This window comes from Caretta caretta, chromosome 4, assembly GCF_965140235.1.
Source record: "Caretta caretta isolate rCarCar2 chromosome 4, rCarCar1.hap1, whole genome shotgun sequence".
Taxonomy (NCBI): domain Eukaryota; kingdom Metazoa; phylum Chordata; order Testudines; family Cheloniidae; genus Caretta; species Caretta caretta.
In genome coordinates, this window is record NC_134209.1 from 109,598,896 (window position 1) to 109,618,870 (window position 19,975).

Sequence of the window (19,975 nt, forward strand, 5' to 3'; positions counted from 1 at the left end):
GCTGGGGAAGAACCTGCATGAACAGACAAATGCATGACCACATGACCAGACCAGATTAAGTTTGATCTCCAATGTACTGCAGTAAATGTTAAAACTCCTCCAAAGACATTGCATCCACACTGGGGACTTAATTCAGTGACTCTGACTCAAATTCAGTAGTACTTACTACTCAATTGTACTACTGTCAGTACATATATCTCAGAAAGAGGAAAGATTGCAGAATCAGGCCAAAGAATTGGAAACAAAACCCATATTACATTATTCTGGCAGTGCCCACAATGTGATAGCCCCAATACTGCAAAGATTTCTTCATATGCTTAACTTTACTCGATTTGAATAGTTCAGCTGAATTCAGTGCAGCTACTTTCGGTGTAGAAAATTAAGCATGCACAAAAGTCTTTGCAAGATCAGGGCTTCTGATAAGCAGTGTACAAAGGATGCAGGAGAGAAATATAATCACATTTTGTACAATTTATTTTATTTCATGAATACAAATGTATCTGTACCTCTACCTACCCGTTACTAGTTGGTCAATTTCATGTTGGTGTCATGCCACAAGTGGGTTTTGCATATTAAAGTCAACCTTCCATTAAGGATAGTAGAAAAGAGGCATGTGATTTGTTAAACCAAAAACCAGGAGCAGATTCACAAGAAAAACGTGAGTTTCAGTCAGTTATAACTAATTTGAATATTAGCAAACAAGACATTTCTCTGGTATTCCCTATCAATGTTGACCGAATTGCTGAATACTCAAGATTGTCACTGTATCATGAGGATACCAAAATCATAGAACATGAATATTTTTGGACACATACTGGCCAGGAGCACCAAAAACAACAGCATGTATATGTAGCAGAGCAAGGCTAGTAATCATAAAATAATGTGAACAGCACAATGTCCTTGCTATAAATATTAATAACCTTTCATCAAGCTCCAACTGAATAAAGAAAAATAATTTAATATACATGTAGATATCCAACTTCTCATAATATGATAGTTGCATACTCATACCACTTGGAAAAAGTATTATGACAAACGCAGACATTTGGCATTAATATTTCAACAGAAGATATTAATTAGAAAGACAATTAAATGATCTAGAGGCCTCAGGTTCTTAAATTCTAATTTCCTGTAAACGCCCAGGCTAGCTCTCTTAGGGTGTATACTGCAGAGCCCATTGTTATAATATCTGACAGTCAGTTCCAGAAAATATGCTTTCCAGAAAATATAATAAGGCTTGATTTTGACCTCCCCTATATATATATTTGCAACTCCATTGACTTCAAAAGGGTTTACTCCCACTGTATACCAGCATTAGCAAGATCAAGATGAAACTCATAAAAGTTTTCTGTTGGTTACTCAGAATGTTGCACACTTCATGAAATTTTATTTCTGTAAAAACTCTTCTTGAGTCTGAGTGAGTTCCATTCCAGGGTCTTGTGGTATAACACTTAGATCTGGGAAAATGGAAATTCTATACTGATTCTGAATAATCTGCTAAATAGGATTTGCTTTGGAATTGGTCAGTATTCTTTGGAATATGTTAAAGTATAAGTAGATTACCTACAGCAGGCTGGAAGGAATCCTTTATAACCCTCTCCTCCCCTCCACAGACAAGTCCCTCAGAAGAATCAAGTATTTTTCTGCTCCTGGAAGCAGTTTTCTGAACTTGATGAATTACAATAAACAGTGATATAAGGACTCCTATGTTGCTATGTTATTATCTACAAGCTTGGGTAGACAGTGTATAGCAAAGACTGTTGGATTCAGAGGCCACAGTACTCTTCAATTTCTAGACTGGTCTTAAAGCCTATTTTATGGCTATAGGACACATTTTATTTACTTATTTTAAAAGAGAATCAGTTCCATTTCTTGATGGACTGTTGGAGCAGGCCTCTCCTGACACTTCCAAAATTATTTTAGCAGACATATCCCTAACCATGCTTCAGATGGAACAATATCACAAGTCTGGTGTAAAGAAGGAACACAATTTGATCTCCATCTTTACAGAGAAACAAACTTCAGAAACATGCTAAGGTGGCACCAGCAGTCCTTCTTCAGTAGGTAGTGTCCTTCACTTCATTACAAACACTTTAAAAAATGCCCTAGTTTTTCAAAAAGAATTGCTGACTAATGCAGCAAGCACAGCATGTGTCCCTTCACCAAGTAGCCAGAACGTACCCCAGCTTGTTTTCTTAAAGCTCCCCAAACATACATCAGCCCACTAACATGGGCTGTAACACTATGAACATGCCACCTATTCTGCAGAGCAATCCACTAACATTCACAAACTTCACCTTGTTCATAATCAAAAACGCAGTCACCCTATATCTTCGATTTTGAGTGGTAAAGGCGGTGAAACAAAAGGCCTCCCAGGCCTCTCATCGCCTAACCAGCAAAGCACAAAACATCTGCTTAATTTAAGCACCAATGTATTTCCATAAATTCAAGGTGACCTCAAAGTTAAACACAGGCTTACGTGCTTGGCTGGATCAGGGCTGGATCAGTAGGAGTCTTGCATCACTAAAAACTCTGCCAGACTCACAAGACTAATACTTGCGAGCAAGGCAGAGTATTAAAGTAATCGGGATTTCCACTTTGAGAGCATGTGCTTGTTTCAATATCCCAATTGCTTCTAAGAACAAGAACACAGCAGGCAGAGCAGAGCAACTAGGACAGGCAACCTTAGCCTCCTGCCTTGTATCATAGTGGCAGCCATGTCCCAGCGCTAACAGCAGAGTCAGAAGTAGGTGCCAACAGGCTCCAAGCATTATCATAGTTTGTGGGGAGGGCATGACAGCTGTTGTCTTCCCAAACTGCAAGAAGCTAGAAGGTGTGGAATTTGCCCCCTCCACCCCGTACACAGCCCCATTGGTCTGACTGGAGGTACCCCCTCAAATACAGAAATCAAACTATGCCTATGGCTCCAAGGAAACTCTGATACTGCTCTGTGGCTGGCCACACATGGATGTGAGAGTGAAGTAATCTGTTCCCTCCCCTCTCCTAGTGAGATGAAGAGAAGCTGTATATGTCCAGAGTAGCAGCTGTGTTAGTCTGTATCCGCAAAAAGAACAGGAGTACTTGTGGCACCTTAGAAGCTAACCAATTTATTTGAGCATAAGCTTTCGTGAGCTATAGCTCACTTCATCATGCATCCGATGAAGTGAGCTGTAACTCACAAAAGCTTATGCTCAAATAAATTTGTTAGTCTCTAAGGTGCCACAAGTACTCCTGTTCTTTTTGTGTATATGTCCAGTATCCCTAACTGACAAACCACCTAGCCAGTAAAGCATTCTTCAGGCTTGAGGGGACCCTTAAGTCAGGAATTCACTTCCTCTGCTGGTTTGAGAGAGCCAGAGTTTAGTGATCTTGAGTTTATCTAATGATTCAGGATTCTGGCTGAAAAAGTGGCCTGAGGGGAGGTTAGGGTTCAGGTTCTCCTGTGATCTGGGAAGTTTTCTTCAATGGACACTATGTTGATTCAAAGGGTATTAGTTATATTAACACTGTTATTTTTATAATTAGTGCACATGCACTGAACAGGTGTGCAAGGAAAGTAGAGGAGAGGGTGCAAGGAGCCCCCTTCTGCATGCCCACACTAGCCCAGGCACGATGGTAGCCATTTCCTCATTTGTCACTTTCAACCATCTCACCCTCTTTTTGCATCTCTCCACTAGCTCTCCTTCTCCATCAGAATGAATTAACTATTTGTCTTCACTTTCAAAGCCGTTCATGGCCTATCATACACCGTTGAGAGGTCTTGCCTCTCCTCTGCCAATGATGCCAGCCTGTGTCACTCATTTGTTAAATTTTAAAACAAACACCTTTGGATTTCTCCTTCCCCGCTGCCCTTTACACATGGGAGTTCCCTGTAAACGTGCATAAAACTACCTCACTGTCCTCCTTCAAGTGTCTCCGTAAAATGCCCCTTTGCTGTGATGCCTGCAAAAAGTTTTGACAACGGTAGAGCAGCTATTGTGCTGATATCCAGCGCTTAATTTGTAATGAAAGAGGTGCCGGGACTATGAACTACCAAGCCTAGAGGTGCCGTGGCTCAGCCCTGGCACAAATTAAGCACTGCTGATACCACTGTCCATCATGCTGACCAGTGTTATCTCATTATTTCTTTGTGAAACTGTTTTTTTATTCCACCGGTCCTCTCTTGTCTGATATTTAGATTGTAAGCTACTTGGGGCAGAGACTGTCTTTTTGTTCTGTGTATGTACAGTGCCTAGCGTAATGGGGTCCTGCTCCATGACTGGGCTCCTAGACTGCCACAGTACAAACATATAGTATCAAACGTGCTCTCCTGAGTGCAAAGTCTTCTCTGAATTCACACTAGTCTCCTCAAAAGGGGCAGGGCCACCGTCATGTGCTCTTCTGCGATGGCCAGTAAAGCTGATTCTATACAGAGGTGGAATTAGTTGCCCTACAGTAGAGGCCCCCAAACTGTGGGGCGCGCTCCCCTAAGGGGGCATGGGGGAACATCCAGGGGGGCGTGGTGGAGCTCAGGCCAGCCTCTACAGGGGATGGGGAGGTAGCGCCACCCAGCCCCTCCCCGCCCCAGCTCTGCTTTGGTCTTGCCCCCAGCTGCATCCCCAGCCCCATGCCTGGCCCCATCCCCAGCCTCGGCTCTGTTCGTGGCCCCGGGCCAAGGCTGGGGGCAGGGCCGGGAGCAGAGCTGCACTTGGCCATGGGCCCAGCTGCCAGCCCCTAGTACAGCCCAGCTGTGGCTATGCTCTGGCCTCCACCCCCAGCCTCGACCCGGCCCCAGCCCCAGCCCCAGCTGTGGGCACAGCCTTGCCCCCCTGCCCCTGTCTGCACCCCGCCTCCATCCCTCCAGAGCCGCAGCCACTCCTGGCCTCGGAGGTGCATGGACTGGAATAAGGGGAGGCGCGACCCTCAAAAGTTTGGGGATCACTGTACAGTAAACAACGTCCATCTTCCCTCTATAACCCTGGAGGCATAGCATCAGCCTTCACCAGCTCCTGCTGGGGTAGCGTATCTCTGCACCTCCTTACTATGAGCTGAGTGCAATAACTGTATATATCTGTGTGGTCTACAGAATAAAAGTAACCTGAATTTGACTGTTATTTTTGAAGAGTGTTCAATTAACTCTGAAGCACTGTTTATGCCTTCTATTTCAGTGACTGATAATGCACTGCATAACACACATACAGCCGAGGGAACCCTGAACTTGCACAACAGTGAATCATGTCTTCTGGAATCAGAAAGCAGAACTTGACAGGATATTCGGTCCACTTAATTTTTTATTGCACAGAGAAGAGAGTCTTGACCTCAGACATTACAAGGCTAAACATTAAACAAGAAATGAAGGCCTTACAAAATTACAGATTGCCAAGGGGTCTACTCACCCATGACATCTGGGGATCCACTTGGAACGAATTGGGAGGGGAGAATCAATGAGTATTCATGAATGGCAGAACCACCATAAAAATTAATGCACTATCAGTTTACCTGAGAGCAAAATGATATTTCCTTGAAGCTTTTCTCAAGTGCTACTTTTTTCGTGTCAGGACTGATGAGGTAAACTTCAGACTGCCCAATCTAAAAACAGTTAAATAAAAAGAGGAATACATTTAGCTTCAAGAAACATTATGTCAAATTTGTTCCAACTAAAAAATGTTCCTTGGGTATGAGAAATCTCAAAATTTATTCCACTCTACACTTTGACTCAATGTAGATTTAAATTACAATAGTACAACACGCACCACATTTTGCATGAGAGAGAAAAAACTGATGCAATGTTGGACTTGCACATACTATTAAATTTATAGCATTGTAAAATATTGAATTGGAATTTCGTTCTGTTTACCAGGCAAAGGAAAAATTAAAGGACCTGCATTTAACTAGAAAATAGCAAAACTATACTTACAGCAAATCCTGTATCTTGGCAAGGTGTTAGACTAGATGACACTTGCAGTCCCTTCTAACCCTATGGTTCTGTGATTCTACAAAAAATCAGTTTTCCCACGACCTTAGCACATGTCAATTTAATCAGTTATGTGATGAAACTGCAGTGATATCGAAAGGCAGGCTTGGAAGCTGACCGAATCCCCACTTATATTTTTTTTAAAGTGTTGTTAGATGTACATAGTACTTAATATAAAGGCAACGTATCTCAAGCTATAGAAATGAGGTTACTGGAGTACATTTTGATTTACTGGAGTACATTTAGCCGTAGACCAGTTTTGTAGCAGTAACCCTCTAGCTGCTGAGAAGCACTGCCAGGTGTGAACAGGAAATTTTTTCCCAGACAGGCACTAATTTTAAGGGTGAAACAGCTGTTCATGATTTTTCACCATTTTTTATGAGACTCGATATGGGCCAAGATATAATGTTTAAATTGCAAAATTGTTGCCAAGTCTCTGGGGGCTACTTCCTAGTTGCCAGAAGATTGTATCTGCAGCCTGGTGAATTTTAGGCTGTTTTCCTCTTAGGAAGGTGGAATCTCCATACATGCACAAAAAACAAACTAAACCCAAAAACTACAGCCACCTACAATTCCCAGAATGTACATTAAACCATCCAGTGCATCCCAGACACCTGGCTTATTGGAAAGAATCATCCAAGAGTGTAGGGGAGGAGAGTTGGGCCTCCTTATTTTGTCTGTTCTAAGCACTTCCCCATGGATTCATTCTTGACCCTTTCTCTTTCTTTAGTCTCCAAAAAACTTCCCACATCTCCTTGTCCCCATGGCTTGTTTTCCTTTGCAGACCCCCAGGGCTGACCTCTTTTGCTTGGTGGGAGGCCATTCATCTCCTTGCCACTCAGCAGACCTCTCCTCTGTTTTTTGCTGGCTGCCTATTCTCGCGGCAGGAGACTAGCTCCCACTTCTACCTCATGCAGTTGCCACTGTCAGAGGAGTGCATCACTGTACCTAGGGCACTGGCCAGGATAGCAATCTCCCAGGATGGTTTATTAAAACAAGAGACTGTTCCAGCCAGATTAAGGGAATTGGCAAGCATCCTAGTTTAAATGTTTTTCATAACACCTAATGTGTCAAATACTCAGCCTCTACTATATGTTTCATATGAAGTCACAACAATAACCACTGCATGTAAATAAAGTTTAATTCAAGATTGATCAATATTAATTGGCTAACCAATGAACCCCAGCACTGTGATCAGCTATGGGATGGTGGATACTGCAGCCCCTGACCAAGTCATTTCACTTCCTGCTACTGAGAGGCGTTCCAATCAGACACAAGAAATCCAACTTCGCATATTAAAGAAACACCCTTTGTGAAATATTAGGAGACTAGGAAGCCACCAGGCAAAAGTAACCAAAGTTAAAAGCTGAAAAAGAAGCCACATCTGAAAGTCACGCCACTTTTTTGGGTGGCTAACTCTATACATTCAAGTCTGAAGCCCATTGAGGTTCGAGTCAAAATTTTCAGTTTCCACAAACTGGGGTTTAAATTACACACCTCTTTCAGCGTTGTGGCAGTTTAGTTAAAGTGCTACTTAAGTCCCAAAGTTCACCAGGTGGGGGGTTGGAGCTAAATATCTCCCTCTGCATTCTCCCCTCATCCTGCAAATATTTGCCATAGTCTAATAGTTTGAAACAGTATTCATTTAAAAACTAAGACTTAATTATTTTAAATGAGGCTATTGTATTTTCAAGGTGACAGAACCTGCCCCGAGGAAGGATGGTGCATAAGGTACGGCTCTAGTGGGGCATACACATTTTCCCCCCCACATCTCCAATTTACCTCCCTGAAAAAGCCAGTGTACAGCTGCAGAGCAAAAGTTCTAGAATAGTCATAGCTACTGTTGTCCCTAAGCTCATCCCTCGAGACATAATGATTACACTTCCATTCTGCAGGTGTAATGTCTCTGGGGTCCCTGTTAAAATAGTGCATCTCCTCCACTACAACAGGGAAGGTCTTGGCTCAGAGCCATAAGAAAGCCCTATGAATTTAGTCTGACACAATCTAAGGGCATGTCTACACTACAAAATTAAGTCGACCTAACTTACATCGCATACAGTCGCCGCAGTAATTACATTGTTTGTGCATGTCTACACTTCGTTCATTCTGTCGGCAGTGTGCGTCCTCATCACGACCACTTATGCTGATTGCACTGTCAGTGTGGAGTACTGTGGGATGGCTTCTGATAGCCAGTAACAGTTGATGTAAGCAACACAGTGTCTACACTGACTTTATGCCTCTTGTGAACATGGAGTTATTAAGTCAGCATAGCGAGGCAGTTACATCAGAGGGAGCAAAATTATATATATATATCACAGAAATAATAAAAGTTAGTCCCAGCCTTTACATCAGACCATTATCAATAATATTCCCTAATAATTTCTCAACCTTGTATTTTTGAAGCTCAACGTTTTATGTGGTGCTGTTTTAAACCATTTCACTTAATATACTTTGACAATGTAAAACAGGTTTTTACACTGAATGATAAAACTCTACAAAGAAATATGTACATTTGTATGTGTAACTTAAGCTCCAATAACTGCAGAAAGTTATTCAAGGAGGAACTCCTATCTTCTCAGGACATTTCTTTTGCATTTCCTATCGAGTGTTAAGAGACATAAAATGCTTGCAGTAGTTGCAATTTGTTTTACCGTGAATAACATAGTCCGGTTTCCTGCAATATCTGTTGGCTGCACGACGTTGTGTCCGTAGCTAAGTTGACGTTTTAGGTTCAGCGAAGTCTCAGTTTCATCAAAAGAGCTGGCAAAACTGTTACTCCTGCAACTCCCATCTTGAAAGTCCCTCTTAAAAGAAAAGGAACGCAGCCCAGGCTGAGAATAAGATTTCCTAATTGGCCTTTTCTCTTCTTCTTCACTGACCAAGGGTTGGAAAACAGATCGCAATTTATCACTGAATGATAATCCTCCGGAATTATTGGCAGTTTCGCGTTGTTGGGACAATGAATTAAATTCCAATTTTTTGGTACAACTAACATGGTTAAATTTTTCGATGCATTCATCTATTAGTGCTGGGGGTGCATTTTTGTGTGCTACTGTCACTCGTCCACAGAACAACACCTCAAACTTTTTGGAAAAAGGGTCTTCAACATCAGATAGATTATTCTGAAACTCTTCTTGGCGAGCGATTTTTCCAGCCTGTCGAATGGAGCTAATAATCTCAGGCACCTACGAGAAAGAGAAAAATACAGTATCAACAAATGGTTCTTTATGCTTAAGACATTGGAATGCTAAAAGGAGACTCCTAATGTCAAATTTCCATTTCCAATTTCCAAGTGGCCACTAATTTTGGGTTCCTCCTTTTCTGAGAGATCAGCTGGGGACATCGTGAATTTATCTCAAACAATATGTGCATTAGCAGCTAGATACTGTTAAATAGAAAACCTTGCAGGGAGGATGAAAACTGGTTCATTTGCTTCCCTAACAAGAGACCTGATCTTCCAAGGTGCTAAGGATTTCCAAAAAAGCCTCTGGACTGATTTAAATCAAAACAATTTAAATCACAAATTTTAATGGTGATTTAAATCAGCAAGCAGAGAACCTTGATTTAAATCATCAATTTTAATTGTGTTCTGCATTTGTACATTTTAGTTATTTGCCTGAAGAAAGGTTGATTCTCATTGGTTGGTAACCATTAAAACATGTTGATTTGCAACTAATTATAGCTTTTAGACGACTTTTGGTGCTTCTTTTTTGCTAACTAGGAGAATAAACTATATCTATATACATTTATTTAAACAATTATACAGCTTAATTTAGGTTTATTCAGATCCTCAATTTTTACATTTTTATTATGTTAAGAAATGGATCATTCACCATGCTGTGCAGAGAATAAAATTATGTTCTCCATGCAGTAAAAGTGTCAGAACACCATTCCAGTGTGTTCTAGTCCTGGGTCAAGGGACAGACTACTGAATAACCTATGGTGGACCCCAAGGAGATTCCACTGAGGGAACCACTGTACTAGATGATTCATTTTATACTTCTGATTTGTGTCAAGCTTTGTTTGGCTGGAAATTGAATGAATAAAGAATGTGCAAAAACCAGCACTTAAAATGTATTTATTAGTTAAATAAAACTACTTTAAATGCCCCAAGAAGAAAAGTTTATTAAAATGTTTTGCATTTAAAACTGATTTATTAAAAAAGGAAGTATCATCAATAGTTAATGAATTGCACTGATGGTTTCTGGTCACCATGTCATTGAAAATTTTAGAACTAGTAGGTTTCATCCTCCCACAGCTAGTTTTCATTCACAGATTAGAAGAGAAAAAACTAGTTTCCTGCTTTTTCAGCTCCCAACTGGTTTCTAAACTTTGAATGAAATAGTCATTGAGGTAAACTAGTGTGTTAAGTCAGAGCGTGCAAATAAAATTTGCTGAGAATACAAAGTTGGGAGGCATGATTAATACAGAGGAGGATCGGAAAAATATACAGGAAGATCTGGATGACCTTGAAAACTGGAGTGACAGAATGGGATGAAATTCAACAGTACTAAGTGCAAGATCATGCACTAAAAATTTCTGCTGCAACTTGGGGTCTCCTTAGTAGAAAGCAACAGAGACCTGAGTGTGGTGGTCAATTACAGGATAACTATGAGCCACCATTGTTCAAGGCACTGGTAAGACCTCAATTGGAATAAACAAATCTGGTCACCCATATTCAAGAAAGATTAATTTAAACTAGAACAGATGCAGAGAAGAGCTACCAGGATGATCGGGAAATGGAAGGCCTATCTTATGAGAGGATACTGGAAGAGCTTGTCATGTTTAGTCTAGCAAAAAAATGGTTGAGAGGGGATATGATTGCTCTGCATAAATATATTAGTGAGGTAATTCCAGAGAGAGTGTAAAGCTATTTAAACTAAAGGATGGTGTTGGCACAAGAACAAATTGATATAAACTGGCTATGAACATATTCAGGATGGAAATTAGAAAGTTTCTAACCATCAGAAGGTGAGGTTCGGAAACAGCCTCCCAATAGGAGTTGTGGGGGCAAACAACTTAAATTAGTTTTATGAGAGAAGGGGAAATTTATGAGTGCAATTGCATGATGGTGTTGCTTATGATGGTAGGGGGCTGGGCTCAAGGGGCTCACTTCTGGCTTTCATATGTTCCTCAAAGCTCATGCTTCAGGGTTTCAGCAGGAGTCAGGAAGGGCTTGCCTCCACCCCCTCCACCTTCCTGCCCCAATGTATTCTGGGAGGGTTTTTCTTTAAAAAATACAATTCCTTCCTCAAAGCATCAGGGATGGACATGACTAGAGATGGGACAATGGAGATGGGGAAGGCCAGAGCTCTGAGGTGGCACCAAGTTTCTCTTGCTCAGGTGCTTGGCTGGCTGGTTCTTGCTCACATGCTCAAGGTCTACCTGATCACCATATGTGGAGTCAGGAAGGAATATATCCCCATTGACAGTGACCTTTGGGTTTTCTCACCTTCTTCTGCAGCATGTGGGTGTGGGTCGCTTGCCAGGATTATCTGGGTATATCTCACTTAATCCTTTCCTTGTCATTAGGGGAACCTCGAGCTCTGGTGTATCTCAGTCTTTCCTATTTTCTGTCAGTGACACATAACTGTATAATACTTTAGTCTCATTTCAGTTGTTCGATTTAGTGCGCAGGTGCTGGGCGGTGTGGGTGCCCGTGGTATACAGGAAGTCAGACTAGATGATCTAGTGGTTCCTTCTAGCCTTAAACTTAAGACTCTATGATCTACTTGAACAAAATGAAATTAAGAAATTATTCTCTCTGCCCCTACAAAAGAGGTGACTGCTGTCAAAAGTTGGTTTAACCCTTCAACAAACTCCAGCTCCAGATGCTTAGCCAGCAACTTCCACCAGTTCAGTGGTTTGACTTTCTTTAAAACTTAGCAGCAAATATGTACTGCTTACTATTATTTTTTGTATTTAATGTAAATGATTTTAATAGATTATAATCGGTTTAGGTCTGACATAAGATGCCAATTTCAAATTTAATTTTAAATAGGTTTATATTTTTAAATTAAACCTCTATTTAATTTAATAATTTAATTTTTAAAAATCCTCAGTTTTCATCCACCCTAGCCTCTACAGCTCACACCAAGTGTTAGTATCAAGTTCAAACTCAAAAAGGAAAGAAAAATAACATTCTAGAATATAACAGTAGCCACAAAACAATCAGGAATGCCAAGCATCAATGTTATTGGTAGGTTAATAGCAAATCTTGCACACTTGTGATAACCTTCATAGTAGCACATTCTACCATTAGACCAAAGTGTTTTTGACAGAAAGTAATTTTGTTAGAAAGAAACAAAATAATTCCTTTTGTCATATAATTCTATAATTCCACACAGTGGGAGTCCTATCTAAATTAATTTAAGAAACATTCCACCATTTTCATGGAATTCACGTTAGGAAATACTCAGTTATGATCCACAGAAACTATAAATTATAAACAAAAGCCCAACTACTATCAGAGGCCAATATTTTAATTTATTAACATGAATTGAATCAATAATAGTTGGAAATCACGTCTGCTGTCTGAATAGCACATGCAAGGCTTCTTCCAATGGACTGCTAGGCTCATATTTATATAGTGTATACCATACTTGATTATGTCACACTGCTTTGTGTTCTTTCTCAGTAAAGGATTATATCATCATATCAGCAACAAAGGCTGTAGAACAAACACAAACCTGCTGCCACAGTGTATTCATCTAGCAGAGAATACTGCCAGATATTTAACAATCCAGAGTGATTTTGACAAAAGACCAACGAATACATAATTTTCTACAGAAATGGATCTCATCTAGTGAAAGAAGAAATTTAGGATTAAAGCCACTTTCAGAATAATTATGTTCATGAAAATTTGATTGCTGATGCTGCAGCAGGAGGTCTGGAATAGCATTCTAAAACATTTAAACCAGTTAAATCATACATAGAGGAAAAAGACAATGGGTCAGGACTTAAAAATTCTATTCCCAGCTATGCCACTAATTCGCTGAGCAGCTTTGGGCCTAGACAGCTCTGTGCCTTGGTTTTAACATATGTAAAATGGAGATGGTAGTTCTTGTTACCTCCAAGGGTGTTGTGAGGCTTATTATTTAATATGCCAGACTGTGTGTTCTTCCCTTTCTAGATTGGTGTTCGATCATATTAAAGAAGTTCTGTATTAAAATCACAAATGGGTTTGATTCCCCACAGTTTAAATTCCAGGGTATTACTAATTAAGAGGTCTCTTGGTTTGTGGTACTGTTTCTCTCCCTCTATGTGTGAAACTTGCAAGCTGCTAATTGCGTTAGTACATTCTAAGACAGAGTTTGTTCTCAAAGCAATTCACACAGAGAGAGACTCAAAGCAATATTCTGTAACAACAGAAACAGCACCCAGAGACTCCCCACTCTTTTGTTGTATTAACAATTGTGATTAAAATAGAGAAAGAGGATGTATGTGGATGGATGCTTGGTGTGGATAATAACTGAATGATCAGGGAGGTGCCAGCCTAAGAATCCAGTGTCCATCGGCTGAAGAAGGCGTCAAGTGGAAATAACCAGAGGACCCCTGGAGGGCAGACTGGAATCCATCCAACAGCCTCAAGAATGGGAGAACCAAAGAACAAGATAACATCTAGCAGCATGGAGCCGTCAGGAATGTGCTATCTGCTGATTGATTCAGCAACAGCATGATGAAGCAATTCCCATAGACGGACATAGGAAGAAACTCCTATAAAAATAGACTCTAAAAAGTGAGAACTTTGGGGGGGTCTGATTCTGCAAACCAACTTCCAGGAGCATCAGATGAGCATCTGACAAGGCCCTGCTCCCTCCTCATGTCCAGGCCACCTGGCCAGTGGCTTCGCATGAGCAACTCTAATGCTGGTAACCATGATAACAACCTTGCAGAACCTCTGTGTGTGTGTGTGTGTGTGTGTGTGAATGAATGTGTGAATAAATACGAGATTGAATGGAATGTTATAACTAGAACTAACTGCTTACTAGGATTCTTTCTGTATTCACAATAAATGTGGTATTTTGCCTTTTTCCCTTTAATAAGATCCTATTGGTTTTTAATTTATTGGCACAACATTTGAAGGCGAAAACGGCTGTGGGGTACTTTAAGCCATTTTTGCACCCTCCCTAATTCTGGCCCTGTCCAGAGGCACTATTTAGAGTAGGTGTAAGGTTGCCTTATGGTGTGCCAAGTTTTAGGTGACCATCTAGGGACTGTTTACTCCAGCATAATAGCTTCCTCTCACACCCTCTCTACCCACTGCAGAGCCAATATACCAGACCCTTAGGACTCAGTGTTTATAAAGTACTTTGAGACATTCTCCTGAAAGCTGCTACTTAAGTGCAAAGTGATATTCCTGGAATTGAAGAGAAACTGGGAGTTGGATGAGGTTTGGCAATTTCTGATTCAGATTTGTGAATTGTAAGGAAAAAGTCCTTTCATCTAGCCACATAACTTATGTAGTGTGTCAATTACACATATAATTTGGTTATATATAGCCACATTTCAGGCTATGTCTGCATGAGCGTTTTCTAGGAAATCTTCTCTTGTTCCATCACCAGTATAGCTCCACCAGTGGGAGTGCCAGAGTAGACCAATTACAAGTATTCGTAGGACCATGTGATCCAGACATGCTCTGAGCAGGTTAGATGACACGATAGGCTAAAGACACTGACAAATGAGCCACATTCCCATTCTCATCATTGCTACCATTACCAAGACTGTGGTGGTGGTGATGCAATAGAGGGAGATTTCCTGGAAAATGCTAACGTCTGCAATGCAAAAATAGCCACTAAATGGAGCTTACCCCAAATCAGTGAAACAATAGTTTTATCCCTCCACGCTAGGAATTTGCACCAGTACAGCAACTCCAAAAGGTGTAGTAGGGGATAATTCCCAGTCTAGATAGGCCTGTGACCAATTGCTAATGCATTGTTACTGAATATGTTTTCTTCAGTGTTTATATCCCTTAGATACCCTTTGGACCTTCATGAGACTGCTGTTCTATAGCAAACTGGGCCTTCTATGCAGACATAATTTAACAAACAAAAAGACAAACCTAAAATCCTAGGTTTACTTTAAAATAGTGAATGAACTTCATATTCAAAGATACACAATGGGCCTTAAAAGGGAGCGATAGTTTTTATTTTGCCTTGGGCTTGAATTTCCTGATATTACATCAATTATAAATAGCAGCTGGGCTTCAATCCTCTGTCTATTTAAGAGTATTTCCTCCTTTGTTGTATAAGAACACGAAATGTGAAGCTAAGCTGGACACCTAAAGGGCATCCAAAGAGCAAAAACAGGGAGACGTACTGCCACTTGCAATGTACATTAGATTCTAATGGTCAACCCAGAACATTACTTCAATGGCATAACTGCAACCATTTCTTTAATACATGTGCACACCACCAGGCTGATCAGGCAAACTGATGCAGCATGGTTCTAACATTTAATACTGACATTGAGTAGAAGTGATAAATCTGCATTTGGCTGTACATTTAAACATTCTCCTTAATTTGTTAGGGGAGTGAGAGATGGGGAGAAAGAGAAAGAGAGAGAAACCCACAAGTTTTTCCCAAAGGTCCTCTGGGGTTGGATGAAATTTTTTAAAAATATTTTTACTATCAGACTTCAGTATTACACCAGACCTTCATGTACAGGTTTGCATGCAGGTCTAGGAACCAGTAATTCATAAGTTTTAATGTTTGCTCTGTCCCCAACTCCCTCTGTGACCCCTGGGAAGGGGAAATCACTAAATCACTCTGTGTCTCAGTTTCACCAATTGTAAAATGAGAATAATGCTTAGCTGCCTCACTGGAGTAAAGATTAACTAGTTTAAAAATTGTGAAGTATTTTTGAAGTTGAAATGTTATAATAGCTAAGAATTATTAAAGTCAGTCATGCTGTCCTTATCCTGGAAAAGTTACCATCAAGTACAATGAGAATTTTGTCCAAGAACTGCATGATAAAACTAATTGTAAACACAGCCACTGCAAACCTCTAGCAAGGTGGAAGTAAATTCTGTGTCAAGTTCCCTGGCTTCTTCAGTACTGTGATGAAATCTCTCTTGTAGCTTGACAAATTACAAGATGGAGATTACTACTGAATTAAATTGGTGTAATTATGGGATTTAGAAACAGACTAAGTAGGGGCTATATGATGGTGGCAGAAGTGGGAATGATGAAGCTTTGTTGATAACTGAATTGATGTTTAATTGTTATGACAGGATTTGGATATCAAGTAATAATGTTTGGTGGGATGATATGCTGCTGAAAAAGTTTCCACATGGGGTGGGATATTCTCCTGGGGACTTGTTCCTCGGGGTATCTTCTTGGGGGTCTAGTCTCACCTTCTGCAGTGGTGAGAGACAAGAGGTCTAGCTACACGTAGAAGGTAGCTTATTGTTGCCTAGCTGTCATCCCTCTCTGCAATACACAACTAGAGATGCGAAGCAACACCCTAGTTTAGCTGTGGTTGGAGCTGTACGATGGGAAGGGAGCACGTTTTGGGTCAGGGATTCCAGGGTTATTTTAATCCTAGTTTGTCATCTTTATTTACGTGAATTCATTGTCTCTATTGATGGCATTCACAGTCTGTGCTAGACAAGTACACAGCTCTGGCAACTATGCCAGTGACACAATGTGGTGGACAAGAGGGATGTGTGGTACTGCCACAGGCAGAGGACTCTGAGGACTAAGGATAAAAGACTGGTACTGGGGGATCTGGTCCCTTAATCCCTGAAGAGGTGGGCATGGAGAAAACCATGGAGGAGAGCATTTCCCAGATATAGACCAGGCATCTGACATTTAGTATCAGAGCCATGGGCATTGTGTAGTATGCTATCTTAAAAGCAAGGAGGAGGGACTCTATTCTACAGTTCATGTTACTTAATTCAAGGTCAGTAGCCAATAACCATTTTGGCCATCAATGATCTAATTGTTGATGAAGAACCTGATTTTGAATGTTACTGAGACTAGCCAGGTGATGTTGCTTTTCCAACCTTGACAGTCACCTCTGTTATGCAGTTCACCATGAGCAAAGGGACAAATAGGCAGGTAGAGTAGCTGTGCTGGTCACAACTGATTTTACATGTTGGAGGCCTCCACTCTAACCCTGTAGTTGTAAGAATATATAAAATAAACAAACCACCAGCACATAGGTACGACATTTTCAAACAGTACTGTACTTTTTGAGTTACTTTTCAAGTGGTCTTCACCCAATAACTCCATCTTTTGACATTTTCCTTCCTTAATCTTTTTGGAGTTGTGATAGTGGAATACAATTGTTAAAGCTGTTTGCAAGTAAAATAAACAGATGACTTGAACGTACACACAGGGAGCAAATAATATATATGAACACTATGCGTATGTCTACATAGCCAAACAAAAAAACAAAACCAAAAAACCCCCACAGCAGTGAGTCTCAGAGCCCGGGTCTACAGCCCAAGTCTGAGTCCATAGACCCAGGACTCTGAAATGCTGCAATGGTTTTTTTGGGGGTTTTTGTTGTTGTTGTTATGTAGACATACCCCGTATGTACACTGTATATACCTGGGCTTTCAGAACAAACAAGCCAACAATATTCAGAACTGTTTAACTCAGATCCATTTGGTGAAAAAACCACTGGGCTTGTGAAAATGTTTATGAGAGAGATCCAACAGGCGCAGTGTGACCGCTGGAGGGAGCTGATTGAAACAATAAACCTCAGCCACAAAAAAAAAAAAAAAAAAGGAGGGGGGGGTCACTATTCAGAAGCTGAACCTGATAGACAACAATCAAAGCACATCCTTGCAATCTCTCCCATCCAAGTCACACACCAACTCATCTTAAACGGTAAACAGACCACAAAGCAAAGCGCAAAACAAAACAAATCAAGTAGGAGTTTTTGCTCACTGCTCAGAGACAGCAAAAGTCCCCAGTCAGCAGACCAATATTGAGAAGCTGACAATAGTTATGGAAACCCTGAAGTGTGGAAAGGCAGCTGGACTTAATGGTATACCTAATGAACTATTACTACACTTTGGGATAAGAGCATAGAAGTGGCTACTTGATTTCCACAGCTCTCTCCTGGAGACAATGCTGGTGGCCAGGCTGCAAAGACAGGCCCAAGTGGCTCCACTGCAAAGAGGAGTGGCCCAATTCTGCAAAGAGCTACAACCCAATATCCTTACTCTGCTGAACCTACAAGCTATATAAGCAGATGATAGTGGATGGAATAATGCTAATAGTAGAAGGGCAACTGACTGATGACCAAGCTGGTTTCCACCCAGGACATTCATGCTGTGGCCAAGTTGCAAACCTAACTCAGTACATCAAAGATGGCTTCATAACCTGCAAAATTACAGGGATTGCATTTGTTGATCTGTCAGCTGCTTATGACTCCATGAACTATCGTGCACTTCTACTGTAACTGGCAAGAATTTTGAGAGATAGGAAGATGATCCAAGTCATCTCTTCCCTGCTTGCTAATCAATGTTTCTTTGTTGAGATAAATGGTCAGAAAACTCGATGGCGAACTCATCATACTAGCTTGCCCCAAGACTCAGTGCTAGCACCCTTATACTTAACGTCTACACAAATGACCAGCTGGAATTCCCCAACATACAAAGATTAATTTATGTAGATGATCATTACATTACCACCAAACAGGAAAGATTTGAGGACACTGAGCACATTCTAACTGGCTCCTTGAGCATTCTTGGAGAAAACTATTACAAATAGTTTCTGACTGCCAACCTTAGCAAGACACCTTCCACCTGAAGGCCAAGGAAAAGCTCCAGATATTGTGGGATGGTACAATCCTTGAGCATATGAACATCTGGAGTATCTTGGGGTCATGTTAGGCTGAATCCAGACATTCAAAGAGCACATCAAGAAGCTGAAAAAGCAAGTGAACTCCAGGAACTGTGAACTCCAGAAATTGGCCATTACAAAATGGCAAACTGACCCCAAAACCAGTGTCTCTCTGTGTTTCTCAGTTGCAGAGTACTGTCCTGCAGTATGGTCACACTTGAGGCGGCACACAAAATTGATACTGATCTCAAACAATCCTGTAAGAACATCACAGGGACTTTGAAACAGACTTCGACACTGTCGCTGTATTGTCTTATAGGGATTGCACCACCACCAGGGAGGCAAGATACCTTCAGTAGAAAGAAGGCACAAAAACAAGTGCAGGATTCAAGACATCCACTCTTGAATTCCACCATCCAAGAGGTTTAGTCTAGAGACATCCTTGACTGTGAAAATCCCTTACTCTGTAGACTTTCCCAGTGGTATTTGGGGGTAACGAAATGGCAGGAAATGCTCTTTCAGAACTCCTTCTCCCAGGCACTGACCTTAAACAAAAATACTAATATCAGGCATGACCTAGAATGGCAATGTCTGGTGACAATATGACCAAGTGTAAGCTGAGGAATGATTCCAAATGTCAATGTGCAGAGCTTAGAGTAGACAAAGACTTGAACACTGCCTGATGCAGTGCCCCATGTCAAAATCCTGTATCCCTGAGGAACTATTCAACTATTCAACAGTGACACCACCAGGTCTTGGCTGCAGTTTTGGAGCAACAAGCTATCATGATGATGAGATAATGAATGTTAAATAAGAAAGTGCTGTTTTTACAGTCATGTTTACGATGACACATACTGTACAGGAACTAGTAATTGCATGGACTTTGCACCCTAAATATTTCCCCTATTCCACCTGCCTTGCCTGTCTTCATTTCAACCTATGTCATGGTGTATGTCATCTAGTTTGTAAATAACTTTGGACCATGTCTTTTAATTGCCTGCGTTATACCATGCTCATATTGTTCTGTATAAATTAGAATATTCACAATGGAGTGACAGTTTCTCTCTTTCTCATCAATATCTTATCTAAATCAAATCGCATTTAAAGGGCCTGATTGTTAAAAAGAGCTTCTGTCTCTTCTTGCATTCCCAATATGCTGCTTGCAAATAAGGACAGAGGCTTACCTGATTTACAGGTATAATTAGAAAGTTAGCCAGAATCCTTT

General features: G+C 40.8%; 1 protein-coding gene across 7 annotated transcripts in view; it reads right to left on the reverse strand.

Moving 5' to 3' along the window:
- Nucleotides 1–19,975, reverse strand: part of TBC1D1 (TBC1 domain family member 1) — a 213,165-nt gene that overhangs the window by 108,100 nt on the left and 85,090 nt on the right. For all 7 annotated transcript variants that reach the window (XM_075127974.1, XM_048848603.2, XM_048848601.2 and 4 more), the window contains 2 exons: nt 8,605–9,138; nt 5,479–5,568 (listed from right to left, as the gene is read on the reverse strand). In XM_075127974.1, the coding sequence (XP_074984075.1) occupies nt 5,479–5,568; nt 8,605–9,138 (624 nt within the window). The remainder of the gene's footprint in view (nt 1–5,478; nt 5,569–8,604; nt 9,139–19,975) is intronic.